This window comes from Callorhinus ursinus, unplaced genomic scaffold (assembly GCF_003265705.2).
Source record: "Callorhinus ursinus isolate GAN/ISIS: 27379988/994484 unplaced genomic scaffold, GSC_fseal_2.0 scaffold68, whole genome shotgun sequence".
In the NCBI taxonomy this organism is placed as follows: domain Eukaryota; kingdom Metazoa; phylum Chordata; class Mammalia; order Carnivora; family Otariidae; genus Callorhinus; species Callorhinus ursinus.
In genome coordinates, this window is record NW_027397130.1 from 4,792,113 (window position 1) to 4,814,725 (window position 22,613).

The 22,613-nt window shown below is 57.2% G+C and overlaps 1 protein-coding gene across 4 annotated transcripts in view; it reads right to left on the reverse strand.

Moving 5' to 3' along the window:
- MGAT5B (alpha-1,6-mannosylglycoprotein 6-beta-N-acetylglucosaminyltransferase B) overlaps window positions 1-22,613 on the reverse strand; it is an 83,306-nt gene that overhangs the window by 39,112 nt on the left and 21,581 nt on the right. For all 4 annotated transcript variants that reach the window (XM_073886019.1, XM_073886018.1, XM_025859829.2 and 1 more), the window contains 6 exons: window positions 17,776-17,923; window positions 4,213-4,328; window positions 3,621-3,694; window positions 2,433-2,603; window positions 1,505-1,669; window positions 571-740 (listed from right to left, as the gene is read on the reverse strand). In XM_073886019.1, the coding sequence (XP_073742120.1) occupies window positions 571-740; window positions 1,505-1,669; window positions 2,433-2,603; window positions 3,621-3,694; window positions 4,213-4,328; window positions 17,776-17,923 (844 nt within the window). The remainder of the gene's footprint in view (window positions 1-570; window positions 741-1,504; window positions 1,670-2,432; window positions 2,604-3,620; window positions 3,695-4,212; window positions 4,329-17,775; window positions 17,924-22,613) is intronic.

Consider the following 22,613-nt stretch of genomic DNA (forward strand, 5'->3'; position numbering starts at 1 on the left):
CCCGCAAATGCAGCAGTTAAAACTAACCAGACTTGAATACAGGTGCGCACAAACACAAACACACATAATCCTCCCCCTTCTTATCACCATCTCCCACCTCCAAGAACATCAGGGGGACTCTGGAAAGGCAAGCACTGGGGAAGGGACAGGCATCACAGGCTCACCTCACCACCCTCCAGGTCTTACCAGCTCCCAGAATAGGTCTAGGAAGGAGCCCAATTCCAGAAGAAAAATCCCAAGGCCGCACCACGCCCACCAAAGACAGGCAGAGAGGACGCCGTCAGAGAGGACCTGGCTCAATTCCACAGGCCAGTATTTGTCAGCCCCTGAGTGCGAACACTGGGGCACCTATTAGCCCAAGATGGAGAAAAGGACCTTTGAACAACACTATGCAAATATGCTTCCTTGGTGCATCCCAAACGTGACCAGGCATCAACATGGAGGAAGAGGAGGCAATGAGGAATGTCACTATCCACAGTATACCAGGAAGCCTCCCAGGGACCAGCAGCTAGAGCAGGGGCTCCTGGGGGACAGGTTCCCCTTCCTCTCCTCCCTTCCCCCGGCACTCACCTCTGCAGCTCCTTCAGGGACACTGTGATCCGCAGGCCATGGCCCAGGACGTAGAGAGTGGCCAAGATGTCTGCCCACTGCACCATCTCACCCAGAGGCCCGCCCTTTAGCACTCTCGGGCTGAACACGTCACCAGACTCCTCCGTCAGGAAGCCGATGTGAACAAGAATCTGGGGAGGACACAGAGTCAGCGTGGAGGAGGAGCAGCATTGCCCTGCCACCCCCAGGGGGACCCAACCAGCAGCAGCCACTGTCCCCAGGCTGTGCCTGGGCAGGTGCTCTCTGGCACCAGCAAGGGAACCAAGAGGCAGAGTGACCACACTGGGCACTGAGGATCAAAGTGAACAAGATGGTCACATCCTGCCCTCAAGGCGCTTACGTTCCAGATGGAAGAGGTAGACAACAGTAAACACAGACAAGAGATAATTTCATGAAATGATAGGGACTCTGAAAGAAATAAACAGGGTGCTGTGAGAGTCAGGTAAATATTTATTGGATGGATAAACGTGGATGGATAGATGGATGGATGGATGGGTGGACGAAAGGGTGGATGGATGGGTGGATGGACGGTGGATGGGTGGGTGGGTGGATGGATGGATGGACCTACAAACCTCCCCAAAACAGGCTATATTATTCCCAATATTCCAGGCAAATGCCATGACCTTTCTGCCTGAAAAGAACGAGATGTCTACAGAATGCAGAACCCCTACATGGTGGAGGGGAGGGTCTGTCATTCTACTCCAAGCGTAAAAAGGGCCAGGGGCCACCACATGCATCTGTTCTGACTCTGCCTCCCTCACCCCAACTGAAATTCAAATAAACTCAATAAAACCTTTTCAAGGGCAGACCTGGTGCCCTGTTGAAGGCCTGGGGCCCTGAGCTCGTTTCCTAAGCTCTCTGAGCGCAGCGCCCTGAATGCACAGAGAAGCAGTACCTGCTTCTGGTCCCTCCAGATGCTTCCCAGCTTCCGTGCCAGCCGCTGGGCAGCCAGCGTCCACTGGGCCGTGAGCCGCTTGGTCCGTTTCTTCATGAAGATTAGAGACTCCTTCCCACTGCCCATCAGCTCCAGGAGGTGGGACAGGTTGCTCCGGAAAACTGCCTGGAGGGGGGCCCAGACCTGGGTTCTCTGGCCCTCAGCCCCACAGCCGTGCCACCGCCATCACCCGCTGCCCTGGGAACAGGGCCTGGCACCCTCCCTGGGAGGCTGGGGCCTGCTCTAACTTCTCTTGCCATTTATAAAGGCCCACCGGCCCCCACCGTCGGGGAGCCCTGCTCTCACCCACCAACACTAACCCCCAGCCAAGCTGGTCTGTCCCAGCCCAGCTCCAGTCATCCTTCTGTCCCGAGCCCTTTGGGGGTGGTCAGCGATGACAGTCCCCAGGAGCCTGGCAGCTACACCGAGGCAGGGAAGGCGGCGGTCAGAGCTGGTGCTCGGATGGCAGGGAGGCCAGGCCCCCTTTCAGTGGAGCTGGAGTAACTGGACGCCTTGAACAAATTAACTGCACTCCCTAGACCTCAGATTTGCCATCTGTTCAGTGTGGTCGCATAAGGGACTGCTGGGAGGTTTAAGTACAAATAAAGTATCTGGAAGCCTTCCAGGAGCGACAGCTATTGTTACTATTATTCTAGTCCATTTAGGGGGTGCCTCCAGGGCCCCAGCTTGCCCCTCAACTAGGCCAAGCTTTGCAGCATCCCCAGAAGGCTGGCAGGCTGGGACGCGCCCCCCACCAGGCACAGCGGGCTGGCCTCATTTTACCAGGGGCAAAGGGCTCCTCCTGCTGTCCCTTAAGGACGCCCCACCCGAGGAGGCCAGCTGACCTGTCCACCAGCCCCTCACGGACCCACCCACTTCCCAGGCCTACCTGGACTTTGGGGAGGGGCTTGGGGGCCATGTGGGCGGCCGTCTGGTTCCTCCAGGGCAGTGGGGGACAGAACCACTCAACCTCACTGAGGTAGATGAGGAAGGAACACTCAGTGCCGTCCACTCCGAAGAAGGCGTAGCAGGGGTCCGAGGTCCAGCGGGCACGCATCCACTGTGGAGAGGGCCAGCCTAGGCCAGGGTGCTGGCACCAGCCCCACCCATACCCTTGGCAGGCTCTCTGCAGGCATGTCCTTGGGGACCCGAGGTCCCTCAGGCCAGGACCTCTGGGGCACACACTTAGAGATGCAGCAAGGGCCAGGAGCAGAGAAGAGAGAGGCTAGACCAGAGCCCCATGACCCAGCCTTCTGTCCTGGACCCTGAGAACCTCGGGAAGGGCTGAACAGGACCACTGTGCCCCAGGTCCAGAAAGAGGAGGACCCCGGCAGAACAAGGCCAGGTCACAACACACTCAGGGAAAGCTCTGGGGCAGACAGTGGGAAATGCAGCAGCTTGGGGCCTGGCTGGTCTCCCCCAGGAGCAGGATCCGGTTGAGGCCAAGGTCAGGAGCAGGCTCCAAGAACACAAGGGCTGGAGCCAGAGTGGGCCCCACCCACAGTGATCCCCACATGTCACCGAGGAAGGGGCACACAGGGCCGCTGCTCCACCCTCTTAGGGAGTTAAGAACCAGACAGGAGCCAGCTTTTATGCCGTAGCCTGCATTCCCAGAGGGACAGACTTCATGAAGCCATGGGCCCCGGGAAGTGAGCCCCCAGAGGAGGGGCCGGGGGGCTTTTAGTCCAGCTGGTTGCAAGGGTGGGGAGGGATGAGGAGACAGGCCCACTCAAGAGATCCAGCGTGGGTCTGAATTTTTGGGGATGCAGGCTGCTGGAGGTGTTATTAACAGTTTGTCTGCTGTAAGAAAGTACCAAAAACCCTGAAACATGATCATCTCAGGCAATGTGGGCTGCTGGGCCAGGCAGACGGCCCAAGCAGAGGGGCCGTCTCCCTGAGGCTGGCCTCTGCCAGCGGGCACCAGGGTCAGGGGCTGGGGGCTGGGCGGAGAAGTCCTCACCAGCAGACATCCCTGCCAGGAGCAGAATCTCAGAGCTAGTGTGGGGGCAGAGTCCCCAGAGAGGAGCCTGCCCCTCCCCCGGTCACCTCTACCCCCATCCTCAGCCCCGGGCCTCACCTCCACCTTCCCTGAGCAATCAGGGAACTTGGGGTCACTGGGTGCCTCACACTGGTCCCGCCGGCCTTCAGACACTGCAGGGGGAGAAGGTCAGCTTGCTGAGGGCCGGGGTCTAGGGAGGAGCCCCGTGAAGTGTGAGGAAGGCCTGGTCTGTGGGGGAGGGGTTAGCTCGGGAGCACACCCTGCCCTCCCTCCCCTGAGTTTTCTCACCTAAAAAGCCACCCGCCAGGGGGTCCCCAAGCCTGGGTTTCCCCCTCTGCCACAGGCCCTCACCCACTATATGGGCTTTGGAACCAGTGAGGAGCCAGCTTGAATGGCTATGGACCAGTGTCTGGATAGGCAGACCTCATGCACCCACCCAAATGTAACCCTCTTAGGGGGGCCCCCAGCCTGCTGCTCCCCACATCAAGAAAAATGAAGGCGGCCCCCCGGGGACTCCAGGACCTCTGTTCTCACACCAGGTCACAGTGGGGCAAACCCCAAGTCACCCCACTCAGAGCCTGAGGCCGGAGCCGGGAGCGCTGCCGTGGGGAGTGGTCAGGGCCACCCAGTACACTGGCCTCCTGGGGGTAGAGGGTGCCCTGGGCCCCACCCTTGCTGTGCAGGAGCAGGCTGTGGCGCAGGATCTGGTCCACCTTCACGGCGATGTCGGACACGTTCTGGGCGATGGCCTGGATCCGCTCCATGAGGCCGGCCCCAGGGGGAAACCTAGTGAGAGAAGCCAGGGGTGAACCCGCACAGCCCACCTCGGGGGTCTTCCTGGGAGGGACGAGCGAGGGCAGCCGGTGTGAGCGCTCCAGGCGCCCGGACACCACCCTGCCCCGAATCGAGACCCAGCGATGCACAGCGCTGGGCCTGGAGGTGGAGGCGTGTGCCCCCGCTCCCTGCTGGAAGGGCTCTCTGACCACCCACTGCACACGCACATGTGCGTGTCCCAGGCACGTCTGCACATTCATCCGCACGTGCATGCACTCCGCGTGCTGAGGGGCAGCGACTGAAGCTAAAGCAGGGCGAGGGATTCTATTGGAGAGCCGGGGCAGGATTGGGCCCAGGACCCCCCGCGACGGAGGCCTTTCCTGGACATGGCCGGCTGCCCTGAGCCTGTTTCTCCGTTTCCTCTCAGAGGGGCTACATCGTGCCAAAATAAATTCCACCCAAAGCAGCCTGGGGACTTGCCAACTATTAAGCCTCTAGTAAATTATTGCTGAGCTCCTGAGCCTGAATTCTTCCCAGGATCTTAAACACATTTACTGCCACAAACATCACAGCCCTCCACCCACCACCAATACTCGCATTGCCTTTATTTTTGGAGAAATTATTTCCCGGTGTTGATTACTACTCAACTCCCAGAGAAGTTTATAAGACATCATATGCAGGATTTATCTCATTGCGAAGGCCTGTGTCGAGATGGACCCCACTGCCGGTGCGTGGGCTTTCTCCAGAAGTTGCCTACTCGCTCCCACACGTTAATTCTGTTCCTTTGATTCACACTTCACCCTCTGGCTCTGCGCCCCTTGTTTAAGCTCCATTTATCCCTTTATAAGGACGGGGGCTTTTCTGCCGCACAAAATGGGAATTACAGGAGGGAGGACTCCTCTCAGGTGATCTGTCCTCCAGAGGACAATGGTGACGGCTGCCTGCCCCCTCGGGCCGCCCTCCCCTCCCACCGCTGCCTTCCTCGAGGAGAGGACGAGCAGTGGCCCCATCCACAGAGGGTGCAGGAGACGGGGGCAAGGCAGACATGGCGTGGGGTGGCCACAGAAGGAAGAAGGTGGCAGGAAGCGGCACACGAGCCCTCGACGACACACACACACATGCGTGTCCATGCACACATACACACACACACACACACACACACACAATCCCATCAACCCTCTCAAAATCAAACAAAAACCTAATGGAAGGCGGCATGCCTTGGCCACGGTAACACACTACCACACATTTGTTCCCTCGCAGTCCTGGAGGCCAGGAGTCCGAAATCAAGATGTCAGCAGGGTGGTTTCCTTCTGGGACGAAGGGAGGGAGGGAGACTCTCCCCAGCTTCAGGTGGGGCTAGCCGTGGCTAGTGGGGCACATCACCCAGCCTCTGCCTCTGCCATCACTTGGCCTTCTGTGTGTGTCCAAACTCCCGCGTTTTACAGGAACCCCGTCACTGGATGAAGGCCCCCCGATCCAGTGTGACCTCATTCTAATTTGATCACATCGGCCAAGGCCCACTTCCAAGTAAGATCAGGTTCATAGACACCAGGGATCCAGATGTCGACGTATCTTTTTGGAGGGCACAATTCAGCCACAGCAGCGTTCTATGAGACTACAAATAAGAAGACGACTCAAGATGATGCTTCTTTTGCCCAGAAAGTCCTCAGACAGGAGGAAGTAGGGAGAGTTCCCCTTGGCCTTCAGATGGCTGGGGAAGAGAGAGGCCAGCATCTCTCCAGTTTACGGTAAAACAGAAGAGCTGAAGATCTGCCTCTTAGGAGCAGTGTGACCCCAGGCAAGTCACTTAGCCTCTTGTGCCTCAGCGTCCTCCTCTTTAAAAATGAAGGCCCGCACAGGCAGGCCACCACCGTCAGCCTTGTGGTGAGGCTGAAGCTGCAGCCCAAGGGGTTTGGGCCAGCCCGGAGCTGCTTCTCTACCTCTCCTCATTACCGCCCCCGGAGGAGCCTTTGTGGACACATTCGCCCCCACTCACCTCCTCCACAAAAAGTTAAAACCAGGGACGTGCCGCTGCTCTGTTTAATTTTTTTTTTAAGATTTTATTTATTTATTTGAGAGAGAGAGAGAGAATGAGAGATAGAGAGCACGAGAGGGAAGAGGGTCAGAGGGAGAAGCAGACTCCCCGCTGAGCAGGGAGCCCGATGCAGGACTCGATCCCGGGACTCCAGGATCGTGACCTGAGCCGAAGGCAGTCGCTTAACCAACTGAGCCACCCAGGCGCCCTGCCGCTGCTCTGTTTACACACCGTGGTCTGTGAGGGCCACAGGCTGCTGTGACGTCGCAGATAACTTCCTCCTCAAGAACGAGACTTCACCCTTGGGGGTGATATGTACCCGTGGAGGATGCTCCTGACGTCTGTGGGGCTCTGCAGTCAGTTCCGAGCGAGTGTTCTGGAGCTGGATGGATACTCCTCCGCCTGGAAGAAACATTCCGCTGACCACAGGAGGTGGGCACCGCGCGGAAGGCCAGAAGCTCGCGGCTGCTAGGTCAGGGTTGGTGCTGAGCACGGGCGGCCGAGGAGCACAGGGGGTGCTCCCGGGCAGGGAAGGACCTGGTACCCCTCCCAACTTCTAACCAGAGACCCCAGAGCACAAACAACCCTTGTCAGGGATGAGTGGGGGTCCTGCCAGGTCCCTGGAGACTTTGGAAGGGACCCCACTTCAAGCCTTCCTGAAGGTGCCTCTCCCTCGAGGCTCTGCTCCATCCACCGTTCAGGAGCAAGATCACTTCTCCGAGTCCCCCTACAATGCTGGGATGTGCTTGTGAGTGGCCGGCTTGAAACCCCCAGTGGAGTCCTGGGGCACCTGGCTGGCTCAGTCTATGAAGCATGTGACTCTTGATCTTGGGGTTGTAGGTGTGAGCCTTATATTGAGTGTAGAGATTACTTTTAAAAAATCTTTTTTTTTTTTTAAGATTTTATTTATTTGAGAGGGTGCGAGAGAGAGAGAGAGAGAGAGAATACGCGAGCAGGGGCAGCGGGAGATGGAGAAGCAGGCTCCCTGCTGAGCAAGGAGTCCGATGCAGGGCTCGATCCCAGGACCCCAGGATCACGACCCAAGCCAAAGACAGACACTTAACTGAGACACCCAGGCACCCCAAAAATAAAATCTTTAAAAAAAAAAAGGAAAGGAAAGAAACCCCCAGTGGAGTCCTGAGTCCTCAAGGACAGGAACATGCTTTCGGATGGAGCCTGGCACCGCCTGGCATGGGCCACGTGCCCAGAGCTCCATCCCTGTGCAGGGCTGAGTAGAGTTCCCCTCCCCCCAGATTCACATCTACCCAGAACCACAAAAAAATGTGACCTTATTTGGAAATAGGGTCTTTGCAAATGTAATTAGTTGAGATGAGGTCATGCTTGAATCAGGTTGGGCCTCAGTTCCCTTCCTGGTGTCCTTATGAGAAGGCCACGTGAAGACGCGCCGGGGACAGCCGCCACGGGACGGCAGAGACAGACTGCAGGGACGTGTCCACAAGCCAGGGGCCACCTCAGCCACCAGAAACCGGAAGAGGCAGGGAAGGATCCACCCCTGGAGGCTTCGGAAGGAACAAGGCCTTGCTGATACCTGGCTTTCAGACTTCAGCCCCCAGAACCAAGAAAGGAAATCATTTTTATTGTTTTAAACCATCCAGTTTGTGGTCCTTCTTTATGGCAGCCCAAGGAAAGTAATGCACCACCGAGGGAAAACGGTTTTTAGTCCATCACAAAAGGAGAGTCCGCGCCTGGGTGGCTCAGTGGGTTAAGCGTCTGCCTTCAGCTCAGGTCATGATCCCAGGGTCCTGGGATCGAGTCCCACATCGGGCTCCCTGCTCCGCGGGAAGTCTGCTTCTCCCTCTCCCTCTGGGCTCTCTCTCTCTCTCAAGTAAATAAATCAAAAATTTTAAAAAAAAAAAAAAAAAAAGGAGCGTCCAGGTTCTCCTGGACCCCTGCTGTCAGAAACTTCTCTCCAACCCATGCTCCGCTTACTGAAGCCCAAGCATCACCTGCAGCTACTTTCTCCGGAGACAAAGAACAGCTGAAGATGCCCTTGACGTCTCAAGTCCCAGGCGGGTGACTCTCCACATTACTCAGAGATTGGGAAGAGCGAGGATCTCAGAGTCAGAGGTCCTGGATTCAAATCCAGCCTCCACCGGACAGCTGTGTGACCTTGAGCAGGTTACCTAACCTCTCTGAACTCAGGGGTCAGCTCCTGTAACAGCTGAATGATCTCAACTCCCTCACAGAGTGACTCCAAGGATTAGACCCAAGGCCGAGTATCACGTGCTCAGCGTCTAGTAGACGCTCCATAAACGCTCGAGATGCGTTCATTCCCTATCTACAGCAGTCACCCCGTCCCCAAAAGGAAGTTTTGTGTGTCTAACTACAGAACAAAGCACTTCCCTTTTTGAGGATTTTCATACGATAAGCGTTTCCCGGGGAACATCACTAAGAGGGACTCTAAATAGTGCAGGTGGCATCTGTCTGATTTCACAAGCTCAGCTTGTTCAAAACGGAATGACTTGGCCTTGCTGTTATTAAACTGGACTTAGCATTTGGGCAGTGCTTTCTATTGTCAAATAATCTATGATTAGTCCTCTCTCCCTGGGATGCTCTTCAAAAACTGACAGTGAAAGCAGATGCCTCGAGACCGCAGACCACAGCAGGGCCGTGGCCTGGGAAGCACGAAGAAGGGGAACAGACTAGGAAGTCGGGGCACAGCTGTCTCCAGCCAATGGGGCCCCGGGCAATTCTCTCGACAACATCCTGGTTCTTTCTAATGGCCCCACTGTACAGACGGGAAACCAAGGCACAGCAAGGCTGAATTACTTGCTCAGGGCCGTACAGCCATTACGTGGAAAAATCATCAGGGTACCAGTTCGCCTGCAAAGGGTCTGTGCCTAAGGGTGAGCACAGGGGCAGGACAGCAGGACCAAGGCCTTGATCTAGGGGGCAACATCATGGGGGTGGGGCCCTCAGTAACCCCGACGGGTGGCGAAGGCTGAAAGGGCTCCAGCAGAAGGCACCTCCCTGTCAGCAACACTCCGAACCCTGTAGGGCCTGCCACCAGGGTACATACCTGGAATCGTCATCTGCTAGGCAAGGGGGCCGCGGGGACGACGCACCCAGTGTTCCCCCTGCTGGTGCAGTGACCAAGGTCATCCGTTCTACTTGTTGCTTATTTTTATTCCTTTCCAGTTTTATCGCTGGTGCGTGCATTTGGTGGGTAAGCCAGATGAGCCTGAACGCGTGGGCTCGTGAGGAGGCGGCCTGAGTGTGAGTAGCTGAGAACCAGGGCCATGTCAGGGAGGGGTGGGAAGAGGGCCAGCTGGAGATTTCAGAGAGGCCCCAGAAGGAGGCGCCTTGGCCAAGTCACCCCGTAACCGGCCTGGCAGCTCCCCACAGCATGGTCAGCAAGAGGAGAGTGAGGTTCTCGGCCCCAACCTGTAAGCTGTGGGTGCTAGGCAGGGGCAGAAAAGATGGGGGCCTTCGGCATTCTCGAAGCTCTTAGGGCCTGTGGGGCGTTGGGTCAAATGGCTCCCACCATCCCCGCCCCCCAGCTGGGCAGACACTCCACGAAGAATCCCGGGACCTTTTCACACTCCACTCCCAACAAACATGGTCACCCTGTGGTTGCTGAGGTTCTTGAGACCACAGGGCTGTGCAGCCCCTGCGGGCCGGGCACCAACCCCTCCAGGTCTACGATCTGGGCCAGGCCTTTCTTTGTCTGAGCCTCGTTCCCTCATCTGTGCATCACAGGCCTGGCTAGGACCTTCCTCACTGGGCCACTGGTCAAGGTCAAAGTACATAATCAGTCCCCAATAGACAGGGGCTGCTTTTATTATTTATGATCGTCATGAATTATTAGTACTGCTGCTTCAGCCAGCCCTGCAACACAGTCCCCTGGAAGCCAGGACCCAGCCCTCAGGGCTGGGGGCCACCCAAGGCGTGGTGCTGGCTGGAAGAGGCCCTGCCCTCTCTCTCCCAGCAAATGTGCCCGAGCCGAAATGAGACACAAAGTCTGCAAAGAGCAGATAGGACAGAGGTGGGAAGAGGGAGAGCCAAGTCCCGGGATCCACTGGCACCTCCTAAGGACACCACCACTGCCCTTGCCCCACGGGAAAAGGGCTAACAGGTGCCCCCCACACCAGGGGCTCTTACGTGCCCTGCCTGGGGGGAGCCACCCCCTCAGTGTGCCCAAACCCATCACGTCGCCTTATGGGGGCATGGTGGCCCTGAAAACGGCCTGGGTTTGGGGACTGGCACACCTCGGAGCCCTGCCAGGCCCTCCTCTTACCGTATGGAGAGGAAAAGACCAAATGACGTCAGTGACGTCCTTGAGGTCACGTGTGGGCTAGGGACAGGGCAGGGACTCAGACCCTGATCCCCTGCGCCGGGGCCTTGCTCCTTCCTGCGGCATTTGCAAAGTAGGGAGGCACACCAGAGCTCGAGACATGGGCCTGTGATTTCTGCACACCTGTTAAGCACCAGGCACCCCACCAAGCCAGGCCTCTGGGCACCCCTCGGGAGCTACCCGGAGAGTACTCTAGTATCCATGGCATTCAAAGCTCTCCTGCCCAAGCGTCCCTTACCTTGCGCCCACAGACGGACCACCAGCCCCTCCTGCCTGAGCACAGGTGGCCTCCTGGAGCCGGCTGCCCCCCAAGGCCGTGCCTGCTGCAGCCAGCCTCGGGCCATTGCCCCAGGGCCCCCCAAAGAGGCAGCCAACACCACAGTCAGTCACAAGACGCTCCGCAACCCAGGGCCGGGGCCCAGCGGCTCCTTCCCTTTGGGCCCAGCTCCAGTCACCCCCTCGTGTCAGGCCAGGCCCCCAAGAGGCCCCTGGAGGCCCCAGCCCCTCCTCTCAGCCCGTGAGGCAACCACCCCCTTGGCCCTCATTCCCGGGCCCCTTGAACAAGCTCCCCTGGATGCCTGGGGAAGGAGGTTGAATTTCGTGTTCCTCCCATGATTTATGAGGGTTGCATTCAATTAACAGAGTATCGATTTCCAGCAGCTGGCCAGCTCGCTGGCTGGGAGTTGTTATTTTATTATGAAACCGGTCACTTTCCTTTTAAAACATGGAGCCTCCGCACACAGGTGCCCACAGACACGCTTACCGGAGACACGGACACGAGCGCCGGGGACAGGAGACGTGTTCTCCCCGTGACCGTCTCTCCGTCCGTGCCCCTCTCTCTTCCACACCACACGGGACGTAAGAAACCCCAGCCCCAGTGTCCAGGCTTCCCTGCAACTTCGGGCTCTCCTCCTCGCCTCTTCGGCCCCCTCCACCCCCAGCCGGAGCCCCGGATGCTGTGGGGGGTCTCCAAACGCGACTGAGGATCTGCCAGCCCCTCCCCACCTCTCTCCAAGCAAGAGCAGAGAGCACTTCTCTCTCGTGCACCGAGAAATGCATATACACATCCATACGTACACATTTATATTAGATAAACAGGCAGGCAGACGGATGGATAATCTCCTCTCTACCTCACCCCACGGGGCGAAGCCGGGCTGTTGAAGCTAGGCTGGGGGACACAGGAGCCAGACACCAGCCCCCACATCCCAGGGCCGGGCTTTCCCCGGAGGTTTTTTTTTTTTAAATACCTCATATGTATATTTTATTTGAGACACGTTGAGATCCTACCGTATATATGCACCCCGCCTGCCTTACAAACGGCAAATAGCTGGATGTTGAGAATCTTTGCCTTTGTTAGGACGTTTAACCCATTCAAACTTGCCCTCATATTTGCTAGGTTTCCACCCTGGAGGACTGACTGACCTTGTCACCCAGCTACCCCCTTCCCTCCCCACCAGTCTGGCCTCTCTCCAGTGCTGGGGCCAGGCCAGCGCCCCGACCTCCACCTGGAGGCTGTCCTGTTAGGAAGGGACCCCCACACAGGGTGTGACATAATTTGTCACTGAGTTCTGCGCACTTGTAATCCAACTCTGTTCATAATTACATAACCTGCTCTTTACATCGTCACTTATCACTAAAATCCCCGAGTGTCCCTGTCAACATCCTATTCGATGGCGGCATAAGCCGCGTCCAGCAGAGGAGCCACGGTCTGCATGCTGTTTCCTTGCTGGTGGACATTTAAATTGTTGCTCCAACTTTGTGGGGTTTTTTAAGATTTTATTTTAAGTCATTTCTACACCCAACACGGGGCTTGAACTTACAGCCCCGAGATCAAGAGTTGCACGCTCCACCAACAGAGCCAGCCCGGTGCCCTGTGGCTCAAATTTGTTGACACTATAAAAAAGGCATCCATGACCAAGATGTTCATAAACCTGTTTCTAAGTTAAGATTCTTTTCCTAAGACAGATGCCCAGCATGAAACGACCAGGTCATTACAAGCCATGCGGCAGAAACCGGGACTCCCAGATGGGCCGACCTCCTCAGCTTCCACAACAGGAACTCGTCCAGGGCGGTGGTGGCCAGAACACACCTGGCTTCTGTCTCGCTGTCCTGCCATGCATGGGGGCACAGGCACAACCCCCCAAGAGCACCCAAGGGCATGCACACCGCCTCACTTCCCTTCCTTCCTCCAACAAGCCCTTATTGAACTCTGGGATCCAGAAGTGAGGCAGGCCAAAATCTCCGCCGCCCTCACAGAACATCCGGTCCGGCTCGGGAGACAGTGAACAAGCAAATCGTGAAAATACACAGGGTGAGGTGGTGATGAACGAAAGGGATGGGGAATCTGGGAGAGGGGGTACAAATTGAAATAGGTCCTCTGGGAAGGACTTGTTGGTGACATTTGAGAAAAACGGGAGGAAGGGGAGGGAGAAAACCATGGGAGGAAGAAAAAGGATTCTTTCACCTAGCCAGATCTGAGGAAAGAGCTTTCCAGGCAGAGGCCACAGCCTGTGCAAAGGCCCTGTGGCCAGAGGGAGACCACTGTGCTGCAGGAACAGGGGGGCTGGTGGGCTGAAGCCCAGGGAGCAAGTGGGAGGATAGCAGGGGAGGAGCCAGACAACAGGGCTGGGTGCATTTGGGGAGCTATGGGAGAGGCTGGGGTTTGATGGGGAGCTATGGGGGAGGTGGGGAACACAGGAGGCTCCTGACCAAATTGGTATTCTAAAACAATCTCTCTGGCGTCTGAGTTGGGAATCAGTGGGAGGAGGGCAGTGACGAAAGGTGGGATTTCGGGCACAGTCTGCAGATGGGGACAATTTGCTGCTGAACGAGATACAAGCGAGAGACAGAAGGGTCGAGGCTGACTCCAAGGTTGGGGGTCCAGGCAACGGAAGTGATAAGACTGGCATGGCCTGGGGCGGGATGGGGCTTGGGCATGTCCAGAAGACACTGCCTCTGGGTTGTTCCCGGGACACCCAGCTGGGTGGGCATGCGGATATTTGGGACTGAAGACACAAACGGAGGAGTCTAGAGCCTGTAGGTGGTTTTCACAGCCCTCGAGTTTGGAGCTCGCTCCCCCTCACTCACCAGGTCCTCCAGCCCCTCGTCCCACATCTGAGCTTTACGGGTGGTTTTGCTCATTGCCTCTGTCTGGAACACCTGGCTCGTTCTACTTTGTTAAAATGCCCCCTCCCCCACTTCCAGCAGGCTCACCCCAAACTCCCTCTCCTCCCCGGGGGTTCTAGGCCCTCCCGAACGTGGTCAGCTCGCCCCTTCTCTCTCAGCTCACCCAGCGGAGAAGGAAGTGAAACCACAGGGCTGGGGCAGAGCGGGCGGCTGGCGGGGGAGGCAGGGTCCCCCCTCGCCTCAGTGCTATCTCTCACCGGCAGGTGAGGACAGCGGGGCTCAGAGAAGTCACATGACCTGCTGCCGGCCACCCAAGTCTGCCCCTCGCGGCAGTGAGCGACGGACACTCCAACACAGCCCTGCTGTCCCGACTCTCTCTCTCTGTGCACACAGCCAGGTGCCAGCTGCCCCTCCCCAGCAGCGTCCCCCTGAAAACAGGGCTCCAGAAACCCCGGCCCGGACTCCACACACAGAAGCGTCCAGCAGTTACGGACTCACATTTGACTCCGATGAAAACAGCCTGAAATGTTGGTCGTTTTTGCTACTGCAGAGAAGCCTTATGGGAAATTCAGAGATCATTACTGTTTGGCTTTAGGATACATAATATGATGCCATTTGCAGCAAATCTGCAAATAACCCCTAATTAGGTTTTCCTAGGCTAAAAAAGCAAATTTGCTTTCCCCGAGGACATACCAACCAGGGGTAGGAGGCAATAGTCCAGAAGCTTCCAGCAAGGCAGGGGAAGGACTGTGGGGGTTGCTTAGGCCACAGATCACTGCGAAGTGAGGAATCCAAGTGCAGGCGAAAAGAGTTTGCTGGAAACACAGCAGCACGCGCGTCTGCAGGACTCCCGCCTGACTAGCCCAGGTAGGTCATTCCAGGGGGTTAAAATGGGGCAGGGGCTGGAGTGTCTGCACACAGGTGAGGTGTGAGCGAGCAGCACCCCCCCCCCAACGTGCCCTGGACACACCCACCATTTCTCTCCCTGAAACCAGAAGCAACAATGTCCCTGAAATTTATGGCTTTGCCTATGGGGTTTGATGGGCTCTGCTGGTCTTGATGGATTGTTGCTATTTCCCGGGATGGAGCTAGGAGGTGGCATGGACTCCCCTCCGAAGGAGATGAAGGGCAGGGCAGTGGAGGGAGGGAGAGGCCAGGACTGGAAGAAACCAGAGAGGCAGTTGAACGAGCTAACAGTAGGTCCCCCCGCCCAAAAAGGCAGGCCACCTGACCCTCAGCTCTGCCGCCCACAGCAGGATGCTCCGCGGAGGGAGAGCGGGCCGGTGTTCTGCCCTCACCCTGGTGAGCAGCTCTGTGGACAGAGGCTGGGTCAGCAGCCCAGAGAGGTGGCAGCCAGCTGGGGGCAGGCAGGAGAGGGCAAAGGATGCTATGAGGGTGAGGGGCTGGATTAGAGGGACACGGGCAGCAGAGAGGATGATGGACTCTGCACACAGAGGAGAAAATGACCTCATGCCCCAGAGGGAACCCCAGGGGAGCCCAATCCTTCTACCTCCCTCTCCCCATTTCTGCCACCAGCCCCCCTGCTTCCCTTCTTCACAGAGCAGTTGGAGCGATCTTTTAAAAAAAGAAGCCAGGTCCTATCGCTCCCTGGTCGTAAGCCCCCTGGCAAACCCCCACACCTCTCCAAAGAGTGTCCCAAGTCCTCGCCACAGCCGACAAAGCCTATGTCACCTGCCCTGTTGGCCTCTCCTGTCCCTCACCCCACTCTGCCATGTCGGCTTTCACAGTGGCTCTTTTCCTCCAACATACCAAGCTTACTCCTACCCCAGGGCCTTTGCACCTGTTGCTCGCTCTACTTCAAATTCTCTACTCCTAGCTCCTCGTGTGGCTGACTCCCTCCCGTGATTCAGAATGGAGCTTAAGTATCACCAGCTCAGAAAGGGCTTCCTGGAGTGCCCCGCGTGACTAGTTCCTTCCTCGGCACCCGCCCCTAACCCTCCAGAGCAGGCATCAGTATCTGATCTTGTCTCACTTATTTCTGTTTCTCGGTGACTGCCCGTCTTCTCCGCAGGAGTGAGGACAAGGCTCATCGCTGGGCTCCTAATACCACTGGCCGTGCCTGGCACTAAGTAGGTCCAAGACATATTTCGTGAGTGGATCGGTTTAGTTTGCTCTGCCAGATACTCATCCTGGGATGGTGAGAGAGCATCCAGCCAGCGCACGGCCCCGCAGCCCACTCAGGCGCCAAGCACTGGGAGAGGCTGCTGACACCAGCATCACGTGTCACCCCAGGCTCCACGACTACCATTTCAGGGCCTACATTTTCCAAACCAAGAAAATCAAGGCAAGGAGCTAATGAAGGGTATTTTCGCCCTGAGCTGTGAATTCACTGATCTGAGAAGTCTTGCGAAGGAGTAAAAACTAACACGCACGTAACCGCATGTTTAGTGAATGGCTACCGAGAGCACAGTGGTTAGAAACATGGGCTCCGGAGTTGCTGGCCTAGGCACGGAGCCAGGCCCAGCCCCTTAGCAGCTGTGCAACTTTGGGTGAGTTCCCGAACTTCTCTGGGCCTCAGTCCCCTCCTTGATGTGGCAGAGATGGAAGCACCCATAAAGCGGGTGTGGGGCTGACGACACCATTGAGGTAACGCAGTAAGGAAGATGCTGGGCCCTCGGTGAGCTTCTGGTAAGTGCCACCTAGTATGACAGTAGTCACGCCGACATCCGGTGACCCAGCTGGGCCTCCAGGACATCCGATCAGCAGGGCCAGTGTGAGATGGGTGCCACGGCCAGCAGCCCAGCCTAGACAGGCTCCGGGGCAAAGGACCACCCCCCGCCAGTCCAAAGGAGGGGTCCGTCACACACACACACCCTTCCTCAGGCCAGCAGGGGCCCACCATGACCAGGACTGGCCGCCAACACTTTAACCTTGATTCTGCCAGACTCCAAACAGGAAATGCCTGGAGACTTGGCTTTTCCATCACACATATTGGCTGAGCTACAGCTTTCCTACAAATTGTCTGGAAGTGTGGATTTCAACTATATTTTTCAGCAGCAGAACACTTTTAGCAAGTCACACCGGCCAAGGTATAGCTTTTCCTAAATCGTGTGAAGTGTGGGTTTCAAACTTACTTTTTAGCAGTTAGAACACATGGAGCAAACCCACCTCACAAAGATCCCTGATACTGAAAAGAGGCCATGTGGAGCCCACCTCCCTGGGGTGGGTGGGCGGCAAGCCCCTCCCTCCGCAGCTGAGCCTAGGGCCAAGACTCCCCATTGGGATGGCCCTGACTTCACAGGTCCTCCTTCCCCGGGGTTCCAGATCACTCACACACCCAAGACACACGATTTGGTTTCACACCGTGGACTCCAGGGGCCACTCTAGGAGATTTTTGGACATTCGAGACTCGGTGGGGGAATATTTAGAATGAATAACCCAAGAAACTCTTTTTGGCAAAAATGGCCTGGGCCCACCGGTATCAGACAGACAACCGCTGGGCCATCCCATCCATATGCACATCCCACATGTGACTGTCAAAGTGGACAGAGCTCAAAACTGTCGTGTCGAGTGGAAAACGCAGGTGCAGGAAATGCACTGTGGGATACCACTCACATGCAGCCCATGAACACCCCACACTGTGTTTATGGTGTGTGTGTACGCCAACGGTTACTGCCGACTGGCAGAATGGACACCTAACTCAGGAAGGCACTTATCTCCTCGGGGAAGCAGGGAAAGGGCCCTCCAGCTTTTGTCTGTGATTTTTATTAAAAAGGAACAAAGGACGTCGGGCCACCAACATGACAAAATGTTAACAGCTGTTAAGTATGGCGGTGGAAAAGTGCTCTGGGTTGTATTACTGTGTGGCTTCTGTATTCTTAAAAGTGTTTGCCGGGTTCGCAAAAAGGGGGCTGACCGATAGTGCCACCCCCCCAGCTCTGGAGTGCATTTTGAGGCTGCCCAGCACACGGCATGGTGCCCCCTCCCCCCCGAATCCCCCTCCCCCTCCCTGTACCCCTTACCTGTCCACAGCAAAGTGCTGGTCCCCAGCAGCCCGGTGCAGCTCACTGCCGTTCTCCAGCCGGGCCAGCGTGTCCATGCGCTTCACCATCAGCTCCAGCAGATCGCTCATCTTGCGCAGGACGCCGCGGGACTCCGGCCCTCCCAGCACTGCGGACAGAGCGTGGGCAGTCAGCCTCGGCCGCAGCCACCCGGTGGCTCTCAGACTCCAGCCCCACTCCCACTTTCCCAGGCAAAGGAGGGGTCAGGAGAATGAGCCCACCCCACCCCTCACCCCTGCAGGACAGGGAATCCCCCACTTTGCTGTGTTGGGGTACAGAGCCCCGGGCCAACCCTGCTCCCTACCAGCTGGGTGACACTGAGGTCATCTTAACGTCTCTGCGCCTCTGTTTTGTCGCCTGCAAAATGGAGCTTTAGACCTGATCTCAAGTCTGTGAGAAGACAGGGAAGGGCGGGGGTTGGGGACAGGAACCCCAGGGCCCCCAGCACCGAGGTCCAGACAGGACTTCTGGATCAGGGCTTCCAAAAGTGCACTCACCCAACCACTCTGCACCTGAGTCTCCTGGCCAGGCTGTTAAAATCCAGATTCTCAGGCCCTAGACTCGATCTGCAGATTCCCATCTCTAGGGCCCGGGGCCCAGGACCCTGCACTCTGCTTGCCAACCCCCGCCCCCCCGTGGTGTGCATGCACAGAAGAGGCTGTGAGCCCATGTTCAAGGGGCTCAGGGCCCTGTTATTCTCCTGCCAGCCTCTGGGCCCACCAGACCCCTTCCCCACTCCACTCTCCCAGACCCCCCCAATAGAAAACCATTGTGAATTTGTCCAGACTTTCAGCTGGCCTTTAGGTTCCCAAAGATCAACTCCTGGGCTGAGGGGCAAGGGAGACCTTGTGAAGAATAAAATTAAATGAAAACAAGGGCTTCAACAAAGATCCCATTAACTAGCCGAGATTCCCTATGATTTCCTTTCTAGTCGTTCCTGATCATTGGAGCCACACACACCAGGGTGGGAGAGTGGTCCCTGCCTTTCTTTTCAATCAAATCATGTGAAGGGTTTTTTTTTTCCCCTTTTTTTAAAAGATTTTATTTATTTATTTTTGCGAGAGAGAGAGCATGAGCAGGGGGAGGGACAGAGGGAGAAGCAGACTCTCCGCTGAGTAGGGAGCCCCACATGGGGCTCGATCCCAGCACCCTGGGATCATGACCTGAGCTGAAGGCAGATACTTAACAGACTGAGCCACCCGGGCGCCCTCATGTGAAGGTTTTAACAGTCCCTCCAAACAGCCCACAGATGCTCAGGTCCGGGCACCGCAATCCCCATCTCGGCTCCCTGCAACCCCCAAGGGCCAGCTCTGAACCTCTCACAGCAAAGGAACCAAGTCATGGAGACCTGAATGCTTCCAGGGGCTCCCGGGGGCAGGAGGGCCTGAGGTTGGGTTCCCCAGAAGCAAACCCCGAGACAAGGGTTTGAGGGCAAGTCATGAATTTGAGAGGTAAAGGAAACCCCGGTGAGGGAGTGAGGAGGTGACACAGGGAGGGGGAGGCAGCCCAGAGAGGGCGAGTCACCAAACTGGGGCAACCAGCAGGTGCTGAGTCTGCCCCGCAGTTCTCCCCCTGGGGGCGAGAGGGCCATGTGCACACCGTCTCCTGACGGTCACTGCTTGGGGGCGGCTCCGGAGACAGCCAACGCCTGCTACTTCCCACCAGCCGTGGGGTGGCCAGCCAGCTGCAGTGGCTAAGAAGCCCTCGGCAGGGAACCACCATCACCAGCAGCCGCAAGTTGGCCGTGTGCGTGGGAAGCGCGGGGGCCAAGGGCTCGGGCACCAGCAGCATATGCTTCTCTGGAAAGAAAGGGCCAGGGCCCAGTGAGCTAAGAGAGGCTCTCGCCTGCCTCTGTCACCCCCCCTCAGTGGGACTCTGTGGCCCAGGGACAATCATGGCAACACTATCAGCCTCTGGGTCCCCAACTCAAGTCAACAATACCAGGTCCTGTCTGCCTACCATTGTCACCATGCCAGGAGAGGGCAGAAGGGAGCATGGCAGGTCCCAAGGACCCAGGGGCAGAGGTGGGGAGAAGAGAGGAGTCCGAGGGGCTGGTCTCCCCTGCTCCACGCTTAGGACTGAGCTGAAGAGGGGGGCCAAGACAGGCTTCATGTCACCAAGGCTGCTTGTGACATTTCTGCTTTGCTTGTCTCCCAGACCGCCTGGCTCTGGGCCTGAGCTGGCCCAGTGGCTACTGCCACTTTCTCTCATTGACTAAGTCACCTCCTGGCTCAGTTCCCCTGCTGACTCAGTCCACCTGAGGTCAGAAGGGAGGCCACCAGGAGCCGGGGAGGGTTCCCGCACATGCCATGGAATCCGGAGCATTGGGGAGCTGCAGTTTCCTTACAAAAGCTAGGATCCCTGGCTCCAAAACACACACACACACACACACACACACAGTTGTCCAAGAATGAGAAAGGGTGGGGTCAGGTGTTGGTGAAAAATGCACATCTAGAGGAAGGAAGGAAACACCATCTCTACCCCATCTCCACACCAGTAGCTGAAATAACTAACAGTCTTCCCACTTTCCCTTCTCAGAAAACTGGGTGGATTTTTAACAAACCAGTTGAGATTGGAAAATTTCACCACCGTGTTAAGTGAAACAAGTTTCTCCCACCGTTCTGCCCCACCCCACTCGCTCAGGACTCAACCAGTTAGTCAATCAATCCAAGAAGATATGAATAGCTCCCTCTCTTTCAACTCCACAGAGTTGGGGGTGAAGGTTAGTCTTTCAAATCATTCTCATCCCTGAGACCCCCACCCAAGCCCATCATCCATCCAAACGTAATACCTGGCTTTCAACTAGTGCTTGGAGCATAGAGTAAAACAAAGGTGGGGGGGGTGCATCATCTCAGCTAGAAAAATAGGGGAACATCAGATGATCTGACCTGGCCGCTACTGGGTACCACTCCTGGAGTTGCGCAGTGCACAGCCTGGCCGGCCTCCCTGGGCAACCCTGATGAGCCAGTGCTCACAGCTCAGGCTGGGGTGGTCCCTTCCCCAGAGGCACGGCATGAAAAAAGGAGAGTGAGACCAGAACTGGAGACATCCTAAGTCAGAGGCTGTTAACCAAGGCCCCCCAACCATGACCTGGCCAGAGTACCCAGGCCCAGCTGGACCACAGAGCCTGGGCAGCAGCTCGCTCCTGCAGATGTGGCACCCCGGGGATGCTGAGCCCACATCACTGCTTCTAGAGCAGCGCTATGCTCCCCAGGATGTCTCAAGCCTGGCACCCTACCCTGTCGCACTGCTGTCCCTCTGTCCGAGCTCATCTTGAGCTTCCTTGGTTCCTCCTCACTGTCTGAGCCCCTCCCTGGAACCTCACTGACACAGCCTCCCCACACACAGGCTGCAAAATAGCTGCTGGGGCAAATGACTGCCCCACCTGGCCAAGAGCTGCAGGACCCCAGAAGCCAGGCAAAGCCGGGGCAGCACCGTGGCGGGGGACAGGCTGGGGTGGGAGTGACAAAGCCTGCACTCCACCTGCTGTCACCGGCCGCATGGGTGCGGGATGGATGGGCATGCCACTTCCCTTCTCTGGGCCTCAGTTTCTCCTCCTGCAAAATGAGGGCGTTGGATTTACTGAACCCTGAGGTTCTATGGGCCGGGACTCCTGTTTCGGCTCTTGCCCCAGTTGCCTCTCTCGAGATTAGGGTAACAGGAGATGAAAGAACTTTTCCTATAAAAGCTGGCAGAATCCCCTTAGGGAGAGAGCTCAGTTGTGTTTTACTAAACCCTGGGTGGGCCAGAGCAGAGTCTAGGAGTCTAGATGCCCAGAGCAGTGAGACAAAGAGAAAGCGAAATGACTCTGCATATTCAAGTCGGAAGACTGGAGATTCCTGGTTCAGTCTGGGAGAGGAGGAGAGAGAACAAGGCACAGGGGCTCAGGGCCAGGGCGGCGGGGCAGCCAAAGCGGCCATGCGGGATGGGAGTGGGGGTCTCCAGCTGCAGGGATGCAAGAGGGAACGGTCATCTGCTTGCTGTGCTGAGCAGTGGTCCCAGCCCCCATGCCATCATCCCCACTCCGTGCCAGGAATTGGGGGAAAGGGTACCCTTCCCGCTAGTTCAGTGTCAGGGACAAAAGGGGACACAGAGGGGAGAAACTCGGCAGGATAATTCACAGAAGCAGGAGCTCAGAGCAAGAGGTGGCCAGGGGCACATAAGCCCCCCAGAGAATCCTTGAAGATATGTGGGGCTCTGAATCGCCCCTCCTAGGAGGGATTAAGCCAATTCCCTGAAAATGTCAACAGAAAGAATGACCCCAGAAGACCCAAGGGCTTAGGGATACGGCTAAGGAGACACACTGTCCCTCTCAGATGGGTCTGTAAGGACACCTGCATCAGACTGGACCAAGACCACGAGACCCTCCCCAGCCCCCGGGGCGCAGGGCAGCCCCTGCCATCTGCAGATGGCACAGACTGGAAGCTGCCCACCCGGGGGGCTTCCCACAGGACACGCAGGACACGCTCCCTGCGGCCACCGCCCACCCCCGACTGTCAGCGGAGCAAGCTCGCCACGGCTTGCCCTGAGTCACCCCACGGCTCCCACTGCTCCTGGCTAAATTGAAATGTATTTAATGTGAAGCCCCAGCGACACATCTCAAGACTCACAAGCATTCCCTCCATATTTCCATATAAATAAGGGAAGCCGGGGTGCCAGGAGATGGAGATGGCTCCTCCCCGGTTACAGACAAAGGTGCTTTATTACCCCCCCAGGCCCCCCCCCCCCTCCCCTCCGCTCCCCTCCCCTCCCCTCCCCTCGGCTCCCCTCCCCCCCTCCGCTCCCCTCCCCTCCCCTCC